The sequence below is a fragment of the Ciconia boyciana genome, chromosome 11 (genome assembly GCF_034638445.1).
Source record: "Ciconia boyciana chromosome 11, ASM3463844v1, whole genome shotgun sequence".
Classification (NCBI taxonomy): domain Eukaryota; kingdom Metazoa; phylum Chordata; class Aves; order Ciconiiformes; family Ciconiidae; genus Ciconia; species Ciconia boyciana.
In genome coordinates, this window is record NC_132944.1 from 6,374,899 (window position 1) to 6,394,390 (window position 19,492).

Genomic DNA, 19,492 nt, shown 5'->3' on the forward strand with positions numbered 1-19,492 from the left:
CCTTCACACACCAAAAATCTAAACTCTGTTTTTCATCTTCATCTGAAAGTGAGTGGTAGACTGAAATAAAATTTAGGAGGGGAAGAGGACAGCTCTGAAAATTTTACATTTATTCTGGTTTTCTCCCTCATGCTGATTTCTAAGAGGCAAACTCCCTCTCCTGCCCTCTTCCCCTTTTCTCCTCTTCAGAAGCTGTCCTTTTTGAGTTCTGGTGCTTGAGAGCTGAAAGTGTGAATCACATTGCGCACGTCCCCAGCCTCGTGGGTTGCCCTAAGCCAGCATAAAGCCACGATGCGTACAACCAATTTGGACCAGAAACAGCCAGTAGATTTTTTTTTTTCTTCTTCTCAGTAACTGAATTTTGTCACAGTAACTGACATACTAATGAACCAACTTGTAATTAACGTCAATGAAAACTTAACTCAGTTGTTGTTTAAATAATGCAGTAATCTCCGTAGCAGCATGTGTGGGGTTTTGTACCATCATGCAGTGAAGACAGTGTGGAAAGTTAAAGATAAAATGGTAAAAATTGTTGAAAGCTGACAATTTAGGAGGCTGTGAGAAATATTTGCAGTGTTTATTGTAGTAAGGAATGCTGTAGAGTTCATGGATGCAGGAAATGAATAAGCTCTTTGGGACATTGGTCTCAGCCTTTTCTCACATCACAGAGGTCCAGTGCAATGGATTTGTTTGGTGAAGTGAAGAAAAGCTTCGAGTCCTGAAAGAAACTGGGTATGTGGACCTGGGGTGGCTATTGCCTGGAGAAGAGCAAGAGGTTTTGTTTGCTCTTTGTTTTTACTAAGAGTTTGACAGAATGAGACCTGTATAGGCAACCTGATTTGATTTGATTTGATTTTACTTTTTCCCTACATTCTTTAGATCTAGGAAGTGCTCACTTTCACTCTGAAGTGCCAGTAAGCGGGCCTTGTAGGGCAGGAATTTCATGTGGAGAAGAGATTTGCTACAACAGTGTGTTGTAGGTTAGTAAAATAAATTACCAAGTCTTCTGCTAAAGCATTTGATTTGCTTGGTCCCCAGCTCCTTCGTGGAAATCTCTGGACCAACTAGTTAATGTTTGTAAGAGAAAATTTTGTTTCTGAAGCAGCTGAATATTTTCTAGGTGCTTATTCTTTCTTTCACCTTTTGTTTCTCTGATCCTTAGGACAACATTGCAGTGATTGCTTTTACTGTCACACACGCACACCCCCCCACACCCCCCCTCCTGTTTTCCCTCTCCCTCCTCTGGCTCCCCTGCTCCCCAGTTCTGTGTGTTCCCTGGGAAAGAGCCTAACACCCTTTCCTTCTTGAGGCTTTTCTTATCAAATTTAAGCTTATCAGGCAATGATACTTCTTTAAATATGTATGATAGAATGCTTCTGTGCTCAGGGAATTGAGTGGCGCTGAAAATGATCTTTTTCTTGTTTGAGAAATATTCTGGTATTCTCACTTTTGAATCCAAACAAAACTAAGGATGAAACAGTGCTATTTCCAAAGCAACAGTCAATCTCCACAATAAAAAAATGTTGAAAAAGTAACTAGTACCACTAAATGAGCACATGCAGAAGATAACGTTTAAAATCCCATGGTCTGGAAAGAAAGACTGCTTGGAATCTGCTTTGCTCAAGATTTCAGAGTAAGGTTTGAACAAGAAAAGCTCCTGATCTCCCTTACCCGTTGTGTTTGCAGCATATAAAGTGCAAACGTATGTTTTTGTATGTTCTGGCCTTCAGCACTGCATTGCTCTGCAAGGCTGCAAGAGCATTGGGTTTTTTAACTAGAGTGCTTTATTAGTAATAGCAGGTCCAAAGCTGCCATGTGGGCAGGCTTTAGCCTTCCGGTTTCTGAACACATCTTTTTGACCTGCTTGGTACAAGCCCGTTCTTTGTGGGGTCCTCCACAAATTGGTCCTCTTTCTCCTTTGGAAATCCTTGCTCGAATGTAAAGGCTGGTTCACTGTGATGTCTGATCTCCCTTACCTCCACAGCACTGTTTTCCTCTCCTTCCCATTTTCCTAGCTTGCCTTCTAGGGAGCTACAAGTTACGATCTTGTTTTGCTTGGCAGGTGAGGAGCCTCAGTGCACTTCACTGCCACTATAACCTTACTGTGGCTTATCAGTGTCTTTACCTTTGCCTTCTTGCCTTGAGCACTTGGACTTTGAAAAAATAACCTGTCCTCCTACGGCAAAGCCTCCTTTACCTTCAGTCCAAGAATTAAAATTAATAGGACTCTGGGAATTGGTGGACACTTCTTAAAGTGCAAGATGCCATTTTTCTGTGGAAAAGAAATAGCTTGCACAGATAATCTACAGCATAAAGCTATGAAATAAGTTCTGCAAAATTAAAATTCAGGTGGGGGTTATGCAGATTGCCTTATTTGAATATTTAAATCTTCTGTAGCTTTTTGATGACTGCTTTATCATTGTTTTCCATATATATGCAATGATGCTCATTTACAGCCTTCCCCAATCAGTTATACAGCAAATACCACTGCTATAAATAAAATGTCATTTGCAGGAGACAGAGTTTTGTAAGTTAAATGAGGAAGAAATGTTCCCTTTGAAGAAATGTTAGCCGTGATCAGTTGGTCAGGATTTTCTCTACAGGATTATTCAAAGGAGTGGTTGAAATGTACATTTTTCTATTCCCCTTTTCCCTGACACTAGCCAAGGAGTACTTTTTTTTTTTTGGTAGTGTTTCAGAAAGATTGTGTAAAAGCAAAAAAAGTCTCTGAATGTTGTTTCATGTTGCAGCTCTGTCAACGTAGTGGTTGGCTCTCAGAAAGGAGCAGTGCTGCTTGTCACCGTCCTTGGCCGTGCAGTTGCACTCTCCTCTCTGCCATGGCTGCTGTCCTAATCCTGCGGTCAGCTGTTTCTTCTCTTCAACAGAAAACTAATCGCACTCTTGTTGTTTTTTCTTCTTTTTGTTTTCTTGATCAGATCATGCTTTGTCTACTAAATAATTCCAATCTTTCTGTCTAGTTATTCAGTATCACTGGCTTTGCTGTTAGCATTTGAACAGCGTCAGTAAACTCGTGTTTGCCGCCATTGGGGAAAAATACACTTATTTTTGCTGTTACAATCTGAAGCACCATTAGTATCTGACATACATCACTTCATCCGCTCATACAGCCACACATCGGACTGCTGAGCTGCTTCTGATCCTGGTTTCACCATGGGCTTTCCTGCACCTGCAAGGAAATCACGTAACCTTGTCTGCAGTTTTATCATTTCTCATGGGGGTGATAGATCCTGCACTGGGCTGGTGAATCTTGTTGAATCAGTTTTAAAGTAACTTAGATTAGATTAGTTTGAGGTGATTGTACTCAAGACTTCCTACTTCTACAGGGACCATGACGTTTCATCAGCGACACTATCTTTGGAAGATACGGAGCGGCTCAGGTCAGAATGCATCTCATGGTAACAGCACTGTAGTTGTTTGAGTGCACAGGAAACCTATAGAACAGGTCGGGGATCAAAGGAAAGATCTGGCTGCCAAACTCAAACTGCAGAGGGCTTTTTTTGAACAGTTGGAGGAGGTTAGGATGTAGGATAACCTGCCCCAACACTCTTTTTGTTAAGGGATCTTTAAATATGCATTGTAGGAAGTTGAATCTTGCCTCATCTAGGATTTCCGACTTGAGGTGGCAATTTTTACTCAAATAGTTGAGACGGAAGGTGAGTATATTTAATAAAAACAGCATTAGGAGTTCTTATATTTGCATTTGGAGACTGGAGCAAAGGGACATACATAGCCTTTGACATACATTCCCCGTTGGCTCCCATGCATGTAGAATCATGGTTTTGTTTTTGGCTTCCCCCCCATTTTAAGATGGTAATTCACAGTCATGTTTTTGCTTTTAAATTAAGGAATGCTTGTGAGTAGGAAGTAGTCCTCTCAAGGTCTAACATTTGGATGGTATACAGGTAGCATGCTCTGAATTGATGCTTGAGCTGGTCTGCTAGAGGAAAGAGAAGAGAACGGGTCCTTATGGAAGAAGTGAAACCTGCTACTGTTTAATGTTCTGTGCTGCTGGTGTTTCTATACTGTGCTAGTAGTGGACTTAGTGAAGAGTGGGTCAGTCGCAGGTTGCAGGAGCTGCGAGGGGGAGAAGGGGGTGTCCTCGCTGCTCCTTGGCCCTAAGCTGACGTAGTGCAAGACACCGAGAGCTCTCCTCGCGGTGAACTGTTAGCAGGGGAAGATACCTTCGTGTTCAGCTGCTACAAACGTCTGCTCCATCCTGAGATGTTGATCCAACCCTTCCTCCTTGTGTAGTGCCATCATGAAATCGGTGACGCTGCATGTGAGGCAGCGTGTGCTTTGCTGGGCCCCAGGGAGGAAGAGCAGTGGCTGGAAGGAGGAGTGGAGGTGCAGCCCCTGCTCGGAGCCTGTCCTGTGCTGTGGAGCAGGAGGGGTACGTGCATGCTGCCGGTTCCGAGGAGTGGGTGGGGAGAGGGGAGTGCGGAGCAGGGCTGTTGCAGATGCTGCGATAGTGCCGGCACCTGCCGTCTGCAGTGCTGTTTGGTAGAGTTCCAGTACTTCTGTGGTAATGAGACACTGCCTTTCACGGTAATGAAACAGTGAGATTAAGCTATGAAAATAAAAACCTGAGGCACAGAAGTCCTGATGCAATGCTGAACTCTGAAATGTGGTTTTGTGAAGACAATGACACAAACAGGCCTGGAGTCCTGACTCTTGAAAGTTTGTAGTCTCATTTTCTCTTGGGTTTCATCTGAAATGAAAAACTGCTTATTAGCATTTCTGAAAGCAAGGCCTGAGCACTGATGGTCTTGATGATGAGGTGGTTTTGTAGAGTGTGTTAAATGAGTGTTGGGTGTGGTTGTTGCTTTGTAAAATCCTCCTTCCATTTATCACTTCCAAAATGTATTAAATCCAGCACTTGAATTCACTTGGTAGGTTGAGGCTTCTTGATAGTAGGTAGCACAGAGCCCTTGCTAGGGAAGATGGTACTCGGTTTCACTTGCCAAAGACAGCTTCTGCAGCCACAGGCTTTCCCCGTTTTATTTCCCTGTTCTGTGACCTATGCTGGCTACCCAGGAGTAAGTTAGTTTCTTCATAAGGAAAACTGTGAGTTCCGAGTCTGTTTTGATCCAACTTGATGTGTTGTGATGAGTGCTTTTGATAAAACTGTGTCCTATTTGCTTCTGCAGCTTTTATTTGCAATCATGGGGTTTTTTTAGTGCCGCTGCTTGTTAAAATAGGTTTTCCGTCTGTTGGACAGCAGTTTGATTCGCAGTTGCAGCTGTCTATATAGACTGTATGTTCAAGTATCATTAGCGTGCATAAAAACAAATACAAATTCTTCGTTAAGTTTTTTTTTAATTGAAATTATTCAAACTTGAATTATTTAAATTGAAATTATATAGTACCAAGACTACAAACTTTGAAACCAGGTATTTTCCATCTTAATTTTTACTCTAGCCTACCACTGACAATTTGACTAATAGGGGTTAGCTGTTTGCTCAGGGAAGAAAACCTGACACGCCATGTCTGTAGGAAGTATGAATGAGATGCCACTCCCTTTGTTGACCCCTAATACCAGTGCCAATATTTTAAAAATAGGAACGTAAGGTTAGACCAGCAAGTCTATTTTTAAACCTGAATCTAGGAGGTTGGCTATAATTTCACAAGTGATGTGCACCAAAGAGCGCTGGTTGAGTTGGAGACCTGTTGGAGGTCTATATAACTAGGCGTCGATGTGTTGTATAAAATGGGATCTATATAACTAGGCGTCGATGTGTTGATAAATAGGTTTAGCTCCTGCCTATTGGTGTGGTGGAGAGTGACCTTGGGAATAAATATCCTTGGTGTGAAGCTGGGCTTTATTGTGGATCTCAAATATCTGGAGGTGATGTGAGCCCACGCTGGCTGATGGGGTCTGTTTGTCCTGTGGTTGTGTTGGCATTTGAGGGAGAGTTGCCCTTTCTGTGCGTAGCTTGTGGTTTAGGAGCTCTTCTGAGAAATGAGTGTAATATATTACCTTTTTCTGTATCGCGTACTATTTCAGTGATGTGACAAAGGAAGGAAACAAGTAGGAGTACGCTTTTACATATTAAAAGCATTTTATACGATTGACTGTTTTTTAAATGTCATATTTGCAAAGTACCTTCCTTCCCCCTCCAGTTCTTCTCCTTTAATTGTTGTATTGTCTGCAGTGGTGACATCTGTTAGGTGGTTCTCTGGAATAGGAGTTCAGTTTCAAAAAAGGATTTGGAAGATAGTGCGGGGTTATTTCCCTTTACCTAACTTGAGTGCTCAGCGAAGTTGAGTGTCCCGCTCAGATTTTATTCAAAGACTTTCCTGTAACTTATGCACAGAATATGAGTTGGCAAAGAGGACTTGTTTGTATAAATTGAGCCTCTTAGCAGTATTATGGAGGTATTTATTGTAACTTTGTTAAGACTGCATTGACCTTCATACTTTATCTGCAGGACTGACATCTTTCATGCATTGAAATTAGTTTATAAATCTGGTGTTCTAACAGATGGATTTTTGCAGATTTCTCCAGTAATTTTCATGTTTGAGGCACTTACAGGTGAATTTTTATCTTTGTTAATTGCCTAAAATATATGTGCAGTGAATGTACTTTTTGGTTTAAAACACCTTTCTCTCCCATAGTGGATAGCTGAGTATCCTTAATTATGTTCATCTGTCGGTGCTTTGTCTTCTGCCACTTAGCAATGGAAGTGCTCTTCCTTGAGACTGTGGAAATGGCGTGATTTTCTTTTTTCTTTTGGAACTAATAGTAGTTAAGTGCTTATGCGGTCCGCTTTGCCACCTGTAGCTCGCCACAGGTTGCTCTCTGGGGCTCTGTACTGCAGATCTCAAATCTTGGCATTGGCTCAGAGGTGTCTCCTGAACAGCATCTGAGTGAGTTCTGTGCATTTTTATTTCAAGCCAGAAGAATGAGACTGGTGGTGACTCTGACAAAAAGTTTAGTCATTTCACTTAAAAAGCCTAAACCCTGGTTTAGGTACCCATTTATGTAATGTAGTGACTGGGGGGAAGCTGAGAAACCAGATATTTCATAGTGCTGTTTGTGGTGGTGTACATTTCAACTTAAAGGCTACTCAAACTAAGGTTAAAGGGTCCCTTAATCTGATGGCTGGTACATTGCTGCTGGCACTTTAACTCTTGCGTATGTATTACGTTCTGTCGAGCAGCCATCCGTATCACATCATTATGTCATGTGGGATTCAATATTTAAATACCCTAGGGATTCAGAAGAAGTAGAGGTAGGAGTCATTTTCTTTCTGTTTGAGCACTCTATTTTACCTCACCATGAATTATACTACATGTTAGGGGCAGAATATTTACTCGTTCATGCTGCCTGTCTTTATGCAGAGGAGAAGAAGTTACCGAGCTGTTGTCTGGGACTTGGGAGCAACAGGAACTTCACATCCTTTCTTCACCTTCTTAGCCAACTTGTAACTTTAAGCAATTGTATTCGTGCTATAGGATACGTAATAAAAAGTCGACAATGAAAACACAGCAGTGTGTTCTGCTGGTTTCTTTATTTGGCTGATAACCCCCAATATTCTTGTAGTCTGTATGCTGTAGGAAATAGATGGAGAAAGCAGAATAATGCTGCAGAAATGCAGAATAATTGCATTTAAAAAACAAAGCTAAACCTGAATGACTTGGCAAAAACCCACTATCTTAAACGTTGAAGAATTAAACTAAGCAATTCTTAACAGCTTTTATTTGCAACCAGTTATAAATCACAAAGGAACTTTTTGGAACACCCTGTTGTGTGTTGTTCCCCTGTCAAGTGAATGCTCTGGCTGCCCAGTGGCATCTGAATTAGCTGGGAAGGGAGCTGTGACTTTTACATTCTCACCTGGACTTAAGGTGTAGTCTCATGGAAATTGCTTTACCAGCTGGGTAGTGCAGCACAGGTTGTAAAGACAGATCTTGTAATTTGTTGAGCTAGACCCGAGTGTTTCAACATTTATTAACCAGGCTTTCCAGGTTTAAGTGTGTTACGTGTATAGTCAGGCATATCCAGGCGGTAAGTCAGATCCTGGAAGCAACTGGACTTCAGGCAGGGGTTGGAATTGGAAAAATTGCATAAATTGACATAACCTAAATGAAAGAAGAAAAAGGCCACGTATTGTATCAGCAGAATTGTGTTAAATAGATTATTGATTGTTTTTTCTCTGTTGTACCAATAGCTTTAATAAAAGGTTGAGTTAAAGGTATGAGCATTGGTCCCTTTTTGTGACAAAAGGGACTCTCCTTTTCTCTGGTAAATGGTAATTTTTATGCTAATAAAAATGCACATTCACAGACAACATTTCCACGTTTTCAAGGCATAAAGGATGGCCAGGCTGTAACCTTTCAGTCTGCTGCGAGGTTCTTGTTTCTGTGTCTGCGTAATGCCAGCAACTTGCTGTATTTAACTTGATGTGAGGGGCTCTGACATAAGTTCGCTAGCGAGGCAAGCTGTGTCTGCGTCGGCTGTGTCCTGGGCAGGTGGTGACGGGACCCTGCGCCTGTCCCGCAGCTGGCTGCGGTGACCCAACCGCCGCTGTCGTGGTGCAGGCCAGGTGCTGCAGATGGGTTTGCTTTGCTGCGGGCAGGGTTAGGGCTCTGCTGGAGGGACGGGGAGCACAGCTGGGGTGCTGCTGGGTAAGTGCATTATACGGATACCTGTCTGAGTCCTGAAGGTGTGTGAAGCAGCAATGCTTTAAAAGTTGTAAATAACTTCGGGGTTGCTGGTTCAGTGCAGCCAGAGCAGCGTGTGCCGGTGTTCTGCCCGCTTTGTTTGTGGGCACTGGGCAAACCCCGGGAAGCTGTCATAAACAGAGGCTTTTTTTTTTTTTTTAAACAAACTATTAGAATTAAAAAAAAAAAGTATGTTTATTATTGCAGTGGACTGCAGACTGGCTAACCTCCCCTGCAGGGGTGCTTGCAGTCCTGCAGTTACTTTCATTTGGAAGGCGTGGAGCATGCTCTGGAGCCGCGCGACTCACTGTAAGCCTGGGTTGCTATTGATGGTGATGTTCTGGATTCTCCACAGCAGATCCTTTGCCCCTTTTATATTTTCTGAGAATTTCTTTGGAAAATGTAAGAACATAAGGTGTCTTCTTTAAATGCAGTTCTCTGGAGGAGTCTCAGTGTTGCTGTTGCAATGGGAGGGATGAACAACTTGGAGTTCTGTTCTGCTAGAAGAGATTTAATGGAGCTGGCAGGGAAATGGAAGGGTGGAACTGTTATGAGTACCGGTCAGTGAGCGGAAATTGCAGTGCAGCTGTGATAGAGGAATATAGTAAGTTTTAATAATGAATCTAACTCTGGTGATAGTAGTCTTATTTGCATATATATACATACATATTCTTCATGTTCAATGGGTTTTGTTCTCAGAGGCCATACAGAAGCTGTTCAGATAAGAATACTCGAGCATGCTCTTCGCAGGCAAAAAGATGAAAGGGATTGCAGGAATCCTGTGCCATGTCTCCAGGAAAGCTTCCTTGGCAGAGAGCGGGAGTCGAGTGTTAAGATGAACACAATTTTTGCAAGGACAAAGCCCAAATAAGTTGACAAGAGCAGAGACTTGCTAGAGAGAGATTAGAGGGGATGAAACTTCAGAAATTTTGAATGCTTTTGATGAAATAACAATTTCTCATGAAGGATAGCTGGTTATTCGTTACTACTGTGGTCCTTGGACAGAATGTAACTACGTAAGGCCAAGTCTGCAGCCAGAGCTGCTGAAGAATGGTTGATCACCAGGACAGTGCACCTGTGGCCTCTTACAAAAGAACTAAATTGTACAATTTGACTGTAAGAGACAGGTTAGAGGGGTGATAGCAGAAGGTGGTAAACTCAGACTAGGTTTGGTTACAGTTGGTCTAGCAACTGCAAAAAATGTGGAAACATAGCTGCCCCTCTTACTTATTTTTTAAATATAGAAATAATATAGGAAGGTTTTGCTTTTGTTTTGGAGCACCCGATATGCTATCAAGATGGCCTAAAGAAAATGTTGATGATCATACCTACAATAAAGGGTGACTCAGTGATCTGTTACTTTTTGATAAATCCTTACAGAAGCAAGTAAATAAGCTCCTGCTTACAGACCCCCTGTTCCATATGTGTGTGTAAAAATAATGCTTTAAAGAACTGCCTGTCAGCCAAAGGTTTCTGTTCTCCACATTGGACAGGATAATTTCTTCAGCAGCTGTGACTTTAATGAAATCAGTAGTATTTTTATTACTTTGTTCTAGAAGCATCAAACTTTATTTTGCCTATCAGTAGTCTACTTCCTGGGCTTTGCAGGGCTGTCTTGGAAAGATTTGGAGTGTGCTAACAGTGCTGAGCCAAGGCCTTTGTGGCAGGTAGTTTTCTTTCCTGCAGAAGCCACTGAAATTGATTTTTGCTCGTCACAGAACAGCAGTTAATATGGCTTGAAAAACTGGAATTCCAGCATAAATTGGAGATTGTGAGGTGTCTCCCACTTTGTCTTTCGTTTGCGCAGGGTCAGATACTAAGAAGGCATACGCTTGTGAAATACTTTGTTTATACAACTGAAAGTTAGAAAATACCTAGGTGTTATCCAGGCTTCCAACTGTTAGTGACTAAATAAGAGAAGACAAAATTACAAGAAAGGTCTTAAACCTTATTTTGACTCTAAAAGGCTTAGAGAACTAGGAGCTGGCATGAAGTATAGAACTCTGGAGAACCTTTCTTGGAGAAGACAGACCTCTGTCGAGGGTTCCAGCAGGGAGAATGATTGGAGGATGGGGTAAGAGGGAAGGGCGTAGAAGTAGGTATGTATAATACTTTGCTTCCCAAGAAAATAATTTTAATATCTTGTCTGACAGCTGTGTACTGTCCTTCTGGTGCTGTGGGTATGGAAGAACAGTTAATGGGCGCTTAGAGAAGCAGTGATGTGGTTGTTGAATCACAAAACACGAGAAGTGAGAATCGTACTCCCATGTGGCAGGTTAGACAGAGGCTGGGTTTGTGCCTGCCCTGCTCTTGCACAGTGTGAATGGAGTTAAAAAATCCTCGAGTGGGGGAGAGGAGAGTGAGCAAAGCATTGGCGGCTTGCACGCTCCTGCGGCAGTGCGGCTTTGTGGGGTTTTGGTGAGTTGCTTATCCGAGTGTAGCAGAAGTGATCATGCAGACGTTTGCTGATCTGTGAATTTTAAACAGTTCCTTACCATCACAGGTATTAAAGATTTCTTACACTGAATGCTGTTCTGAATATTTGTTTCCTTTTGCCTCTCTCAGTCCTGATTTCAAGGGTGAGATTTTTTCAAGGGAGGCAAATATCTGCCGTTGCGCCCTGATGGAGATGGTTGCTGATTTGCTATGGCAGGTAATCAGCTGTATCCTTCCACTGAGCTGGCAGCGGTGTCTAGCCAGAATCTCTGACATTTTCCCCCAAAAGGATATGGCTGTTTTAAGGAAGTGTGCTGGCCCTAATGTGGGGGATTTGGGCGCTTCTGTACTGCGAGTGCATTGCTACAAAAGAGTGAATGAAACTTGTACTGAATAGCTTGAAAGTTAATTTTCTCCAGTGCTGTTGATTCTGGTTCTGGTTGGGAAATTTGCTTACTAGGTGTCTTACTTTTTTGTGCTGAAAATGCTACGTAATTATACCCCAAACTACTGTGATATGAAATTCACCAGTGTACCTGTAATGAATTTCGTAAAAATGTTTATGAGGAATCAAGTACCACACATTGTAAGTGGAGCTAAAATAAAGTTGCCTTCTGCCTGAATAGTTTATTATGCTGGGTTCTGTTTGTGCTATAGATTTTTTTTTTTTTCCCCCCAAATAAATTCTACTGGAATTTAAAACACTTCAACTTAAGTTGTTATCCTATATGGTCCTTTCCATTTTTTTAACTTTCTCCTATCAGTAAGGGGTTGGCAGAGACTCAACGCAGGCTGGGTGGAGTCTCTTTGTCCTTGGAGAGGGTGCAAATGTGTTTTCCAAAAGCCTGATGTTCTCCGCCTGGCTTATCTCCTAGGGTTAAGGACCCCACGCAACTGCATTTGGGCTAGCTTAGATCTGCTTATATGTTGATAAGGTGTGTGGCCTGCAAGTACCCAGACGCATACTTGATTCGAACGTGCCCCCCTTCTCCCCTGGAGCCACTATCTCATCTCCTTGTAGCAAAAGGGGCAGCTGATGCCTGTGCTCATGATTGACTGTAGCGGTGTTAGATTAGGAAAAAGGTTAAAAAAAAGCTTGAAGTTGTATTTCACAGGCTGTGAAAATTGCTTATTTCTGCAGTAATAATAAAAGCAGAGGACAAGCGAGCATCTGGAACTGGCCGCGGGTTGTAACTGCAACTGTGTGCAGCAGTGTCAGGAACAAGGCTTGAGAGGGTCTGTGCCCCTGCGTTTTGGAGATCCGTCCACTGCAGCGGCAGGATTGGGCCCACTGGCGTGTAGTGTTGATGCAGTCTTCTGTCTGTGAAGGAAAAGTCTCTCCTTCCAGGTAGTTTTGTCATAAGGGTTCTAGATGATAACTACAGAAGAGCTTTTATGATGATCTTGTGCGTTAGTAAGATGAATTGGGAATATTCACTGAAAGGGTCACTGAGTTAAAATGTACGAGGAAGCACAGGCACGACTGGTTGTTTCCTATTTATAACTGTACACTGGGAAAGGGTTGCTGCTGCTGCTGGGCGCTCCTCTGTACCTGTTTTGTGCTTCGCGTTGTTCTTTTTGAATGTTTTTCAGACACAAGTTTGTAGTAGAGGGGTGCTTTTGCCCTGAATAGTTTTTCTTTCTGAAATGCCAACAAGAATCTCCACTGCAAACATGGGACCTAATTAGAAGATCTGCTGAACAGGGCACTGTTTATGCCATAGCTGTGAGTCCTACAATAAATAATTTGCTACAAAAAGTCTTTAGATGAAGAGCATGTACCATCTCCCCTCACAGGGAACACATAATTAGTATTTCCTTGAAGTGAAAAAGCACAGGTATACGTGTGAATGGGGACCAGGGACCAGGAGGACATTTCCCCCCTCTCCTCCCACCTCCTGGGTATGGTCCAAGACTAAGAAAAAAGGACCTTTACCTTTCCTTGTTGCGTTAGCAGGAGATTTGTCTCAGTATTCAGTGGCAGAGTTGTAGGTTTCAGGCACTGAAGAACCCCTTCCCTGCTCTGGCAGACCTCTGCAACAGGTTTTCTGCCTGCCTGTGCAGGGTGAAGCTCTACATGGTAGACACAGGGTTTCGAAATAGATTTTACTGGATGCCTTTGCATGAAGGAATTTGCTGAAACCTGATCCTTTCTGTAGCTTCTTCCCCAGTCTGTAGGGGTGTCTCATGTCCCCATTGTCTCATGCGGCTTTGTTTTAAAATAATATTAAGCCTCAGACACCAGCTGATTTACTTTAATTCAACATCCAACTTATGTTTGATTTCTTTTCATATTCAAGTGAGCCATCTGGCTTTAATGAACTGTAACTGTTTTTAATGCTGCCTCCAGTTGCTAACATCTGAATATTTCATGTGTTGAAAGGAGGTTTGAAATGCAGAAGCGAGACTGAAGAGTCCAAAGTATTTCCAAATCAGCTCTGTTCCAGCAGCACTTGTGCTCCCCTCCCCTCGAGATTTATCAAAAGATAATCGTTGGGGTGCCAGACTGTAAGCATCAGCCATGGCGGGTGCTAATTACAAGTACTCTCAATTTTGTGTACATAAAACATCAGAGCTGCTTATGAAATCCTGAATAACTACCCAACTTGACTTGGGCAGAATATCAATCAACTTCAACAGGAGCTGCCAGTATTTGGCATCTTTTAAATAAACAGCCTCTTTGGTGTTTGGGGTTGGGGGGGGGGGGTGTCTTAAATATTTCCATGTTGCAAAAAACCATGAAGTTAGTTTTACATCACCTAGTTTGTCATAGAAGTTAATTGAGAGCTGGATCCCATAAACTGAAAATATCTTAGTTGCAATTAAATTCTGAGGGTACTTTGCCAGGGCTACACTATTAGACACCAGTGGCATATCCCCAGATTTGTTGGACTACATGCTTCACACAGCGTTTTTCACAGCATTGCCTTTGTTTTGGCTTAGCAGTGTGACGGCTGATAGACTTAGGATAGGCCATTACCAAGAAATATTTTGATTAATGATTAAAAAGTATTTTATTGGTTAGTTCTTCACTGTATGCCAAGCATCGTGCAGGTTGCCAGTGACATCATCTTCCGCCATTACTTCATAAAGGATAGAATAAATGGAAGCTTAGGCTGTCAGCCTGTCTACAGGAGGAAGGTCTTCAGAAAGGGTAGGCTGGGGTTGTACGGTTGCATTAGCTTACCCTGCGCTGCTTTGTCCTGAGAGCATGGAAGAAGTATGTGAGGAACCAAATGGAGATTGATAGAAATTGGTACCTGTACTTAATTTCTCAGTAACTTTCTCATAGAGACAGAGCTGAATTGGGAGTTAACTTGTGACCTTGTGGGTATATGCTGAGCACAGTCTTCTTGAGCTGGAGGGGAGTAGGTTAGAAACAGTATAGCAGAAATTGGCAGCCAAGTTCCCTTCCAGATGCATTCCTGAAGCTATAATGAATAAAACCGTATTAATATCTTCTACACAGTCGATTTTTGTGGCATTAAGCTACCAGTCAATAGGAGCTCTTAATGATATCTCTTGCTACTCTTAAAAAATTTTTATTCTCACGTGTAATGAAAATTTTTAAAGTTGGCTGTATCTTTGATTGTCCTTGAGAACTTCCTACACCGCTGAGTACTGCTGGTGGATATTTCTTTAATTCTATTCAAGTTTGTTGTTTTATTTGTGTGTGAATGAAGCTACCAGTGTTGTGTACAGGAGATTTCAGCCAGGCTTTTCTGTGCTTTGCACTGCAGTTCCCTAAAATTCATGCCAAAAACTGTAGCTCCGTCTACACTACAACTTTGGCATCTCACTTTCAGTTGAATTGTGACTTGAGTTTGGTTTGACTTGTGTGATCCTGCCAGCTAGCAAGCCTGGACACTCCACAGACATGCTCAAGACATTTGCAGCCTGCTACACAGCATTTTACAAATAAGCCATGGAAATCCTCCACAGAAAGGAATTCTGGTACTTTGGGAAGGTTTGGGGTTTTTTTTTTTTCCCTTTTTTTTCTTTCCAAGGTTTCTGTGTCTAAATGGTGGAGGCATGTCTTGATAAACTTGCTTTGCACGGGGACCATGGGAGCCTAAAGATACTGCTATCAGCAGGGACAGTGACACTGCCCCTTCGGTCCCAGCCACGGGCGTCTGCCCAGGCCTCTGGGACTACGGGAGCTGCCTTCTCTGTCCGCTCTAAGAGACCGCTGATGAGCTGGGCAGGCAAGCTGGCGGAAGCAATTGCTCTCCCACCTAAACATCCCCGTAACAGAACTACTTCTTCAAAATACTTCAATTTTTAACAAATAGACAGATTTTCAAAGGAAAAAACATTTGGTTAGAATTCTTCAGACCAGCTGTAGTTCACAAGCCGCTTATTTGAATGACAATACAAATGCAACTGCAGCCTGCATAAAGCTGCTTAAGGTCTGCTTGCAGTTGTGGTGGGATGGAAGATGCGCTTTCAGAGAGAGAAGGGCTGGATAGTGTCTTCATATTTGTAGTTACTGTGTGCCCAGTCCAGTTATACCTTCAGAAGTGAAACCATGGTTGCCCCTAGAGAAGCAGTATCGTATTGGAAAATCTCTTATTTGTGATGCTCATTTTGAAGTAAGATTTTTGCGTTTCCATCTGCTAGGCAGCTTGCATTTCTTATGGACTTGTCCACGCTGTAGTAGAAAAAAACCCACTTAAAATAGGTTGGTTTCTTTAACCTTAAAAAAAAAAGGGACCGTCCCGCAAAACCTCTCTGAGGATTATCAGATAGTCTCCATAGACGTGACAGGTACACAAAACTCAAAAAAATTTAAGACTTTTCAAATGTGTAGGGCTTCCCTTTTTAAACCATAGTTATTTAAAATGTATTTAGGTGAGAAGTGCAGCCTATGTTTTTTAAAACTTGATTTTTAGTCCTCTACATGATTTCTGGTATCTTGCTTAAAAAGAAAAAACAAGTGCTTCCCAGATGTTCAGCAAGAATGCAAAGGGTATTTGAAGATTATCTTTTTTTTTTTTTTACAAGAATTTTTAGGCCAATAATCTGGTTCTCAGGGCCCCCTCATGCCCCATCTCATTGATTTATATAAAGTTGTCAGTCAAAGTGTGATATTAATAAAGAAACATGTAACCTAGGCTTTTATTTACTATACAACTTTGCTTTAGTGGAGAATTTTGTAAGGGAAAAATAACTCACAGTGCATTGCTAGTGCAGTGAACTAGTGTGGGCTTGCTTTAGACCTATCCTTCCTTGGTTTCTACCATTAATAATGAAATAATGATCTAATTGCTCATAGGAATAGGTTTGAAAATTATGTCTTCTCATCACAAAATGTTTAGGAGTGTATTCTGCTCCCTTCTTTTTTCTTTCTTTTCTTTTTTTTTTAACCTGATAGGTTTTTTCTCTTTTTTTTTTTTTTTAACCTCGTAGGTTAAAAAAAAAGGTTATTTTCCCCTGATACACATTGAGGCAGGAATACCTTCAGCTTGCACAACTATAAAACACTCTCTGTGTGCACGCACATCGGTGTAATAAAACAAAGGTGTGAAAAACAGCCAGTTTCAGGGCATTTTTTTTACATGTGCCATTCTCAGATGTCCTGCAGGGCAATAGTTTCTGGTTTGGAGTAACAGAATAAGACGTTAAACAGTCCAGCCATCTACATTTGTACAGCCTCTGTATTTTTAGGGTGGGTTTGTCAAAACAGACTGCAAAATTTTCTTGTTGTGCTGTCTCCAAAACAATTTGGGGCTCTATTGGCAGAGATGAGTATTAAGAGAGTAGAGAGGGGCTGCGTCTTGGCAATGAAAGTGATGCTTAAGAAATTTGGTGAGTGGAAGGACCATGTGTTACGGGTAGGCTGGCGTTCTATCACTTGCTTGTTTTTTCTCCTACCGCAGGATCATAATTTTACTGCAGTGTAGTTAGGAGCAGTCCTCTGCTGTTGTACAGGACTGCTTCTCCTTGAAGAACCATTGGCACGGGTGAAGTCAGTGCAGACGTCTTTTAAGTATACAGAATGACAGGTGACTGTACCTGTATTGAATATCTTAAAATATGTTTTACCAGCTAACACCCAGTAAAATGAACTGCCATAAAAAAACAAAGAAAATTTTAAGACTGGTAAAATATTATAAAATGAAATTAAAATACATATTTTGATTGTATCTTGGTATTGTTTTTTCCACTTATATGAGACAACATTTTGATAATAAATGAGCTACTGTGCCATAGCAGAACAGTTTCACTGGTGTCTTCAAGTCCTGTTAAAGTGATGAAGTGATGGCTCCTTGGTTGAACTGTTAAGAATCTAGTATGTTTGAAATGTATGCGTATATTTAAACTTGTCTTATAGCCGTTCAAGACCAGAGTTGCAAATTGCCTGAAAGCTTGTGGAAAGCAAATGGCTAAAGTATTAGAAATCCGCAGCCTGAGCAGACATTTTGTAAAGCCCTATTGTGCTCTTTGTTTGCCAGCATCAGTTTGGCTTTCTTGACTTCAGACATTTTCGTTGGTCCAGGTGACAAAGGAGCTGGATTCTTGTTTTGTCTTGTTCCTAAGCCATGACTTGGTTAGTTCCCTGCTTCTTTAGCCTTGTGAAGGGTTGAAGGAGCTTTTGAATGGGGTGGATTTGTTGGGGGGCTGAAGAGATGTTGAAAGTCAGCTTTATAATTGACTGATTTAGGAATTTATTTTTTTTCTGGAATCAGTTTGGTCTGCAGATGAAGGGTGTGGAATAGCTAAACATACATAAATGCAGTGAGATGCCCTTGTTTGCTTTAAGGTTTCTGGCTTATTGCCAGAGTAATGTTTTTAATGTATCTTAAAAGTAGTTAAAATCCGATAAAGGTTTTCTTATCAGTTCTTCCTTTCAGGTTTTTTTCAGGATCTCTTATTGAATGTCCTGGTTGCCACTAGAATCGAAGGCAGGAGGCAACTCATGACCACCGAACCGTGACAGCCTCAGATTCCCCTGCTTCTGGCTGCTCGAAATAACCACTGGGCTACTGTGGAGATGAATGGAGAACAGCAGTATGATGCAGGTAATAGTCTGGCTGAGCTCCCTGACTAACGATTCTCAAAAAACTTGGCAAGCAAGATGGAACAAAGATGAGCATAGTGAATGTTTCATAGTGCATGTGTCTGATGCTGTGTACTGTATGCAGGGAGAAACTCAAATTTCAATGACTGTGGCATAGATTCTGGCTACGGGGCTGATGTTTGTTATTGCTCTATTTCAAAAGCAGGGTGTATCCTTGGCTTGAAGGAGAACAAAATCTGACCCACCTTAGTAATTGTGTTTTTAAGAAGCTGTGTCTTTCCTCTTCACGGTACCATTATGAGGTGGGCTTATGAAAAGCTCAGTGGCTTTAACGCTACTGTTTTAAGGCATTTGTCTGTCAAAGTGGTTAATATTATCTCGTTCTGTCCTTGTGTTCATCTTGTTCTTAATATTTTGACAAGATTGTGCTGCTGGTTTAAAAAAATCAGATAACTGAAGTTGTTATACTGCCATTGTAATCTGTTCTGTTTTTCTGATGTGCCTTGTGTGCCCACTTTGATAGGCTTGGGATATCAAGTCCTAACCTGCTGCAGAGTGGTGTATTATGATAAATTAGCTCAGGGTTTGGTTAACCTTGAAACACCAGGCTGGGAAGAGTGTCGGTCTGGGATGGCTGGGGATACTAACAGCTTTCCGAAACAGTTCTGGGATTGTACACTCTTATGGGGGCAGGGACCATCCATTTTTCTGACTTGCCTGCCATAGTTTGTTAATTTTCCTTGAGAAGATCCCTACCTATAGTGTTGGTACAGTTAATATAAAGTAAATTTTAATTTGTAGTTACCAGCGTAAACAATTGGATTAGAATTTTATCTGAGTATAACTTTCTGTTGCTACTTGTCCAACAAGCAGCTCTTCTTGTAGGACAATTCGCTATTGGTAGTTTTTGTACCTTTACTTTATGGAAGTCTAATTGCTGTCAGTGTTGCTGGAGAAATGTTAAACATGATTTTAATCTACAGTGCTTTTAGCAGAATGCTGTCATCTGCTTTATGATGCTGAAATATGCTTTTTGATTATTAATTACAGCCAATCAGTCAAGTTGTTGTCAACGTTATATCCTCAAATAAGCAGGAAAAAGCAGCACGCACAAGTATGCAGAATGTCTCCAGGCACATACAAATACTGTTTCCCCTGCTAGTGGAAACTGCTAACTTCTGTCATGTAGTGTAAGAAAGAGAAAAGGCTTTGAGCAGCTGAGAAGAATGGTAAGGAGATGTATACACGGTCAGTGATGGGGTGTTCACAGGCTGATAGCACATCCCTCTAAAACCTTTATTGACATTTTTCCATCTTCTCAAAAAGTATCAGAGGTCACACAGTCCTCTC

General features: G+C 41.6%; 1 protein-coding gene across 2 annotated transcripts in view; it reads left to right on the forward strand.

The window, feature by feature from the left end:
- Nucleotides 1-19,492, forward strand: part of SFMBT1 (Scm like with four mbt domains 1) — an 81,706-nt gene that overhangs the window by 24,615 nt on the left and 37,599 nt on the right. For both annotated transcript variants that reach the window (XM_072876265.1, XM_072876266.1), the window contains exon 2: nt 17,976-18,143. In XM_072876265.1, the coding sequence (XP_072732366.1) occupies nt 18,116-18,143 (28 nt within the window). In that variant the 5' untranslated portion in view covers nt 17,976-18,115. The remainder of the gene's footprint in view (nt 1-17,975; nt 18,144-19,492) is intronic.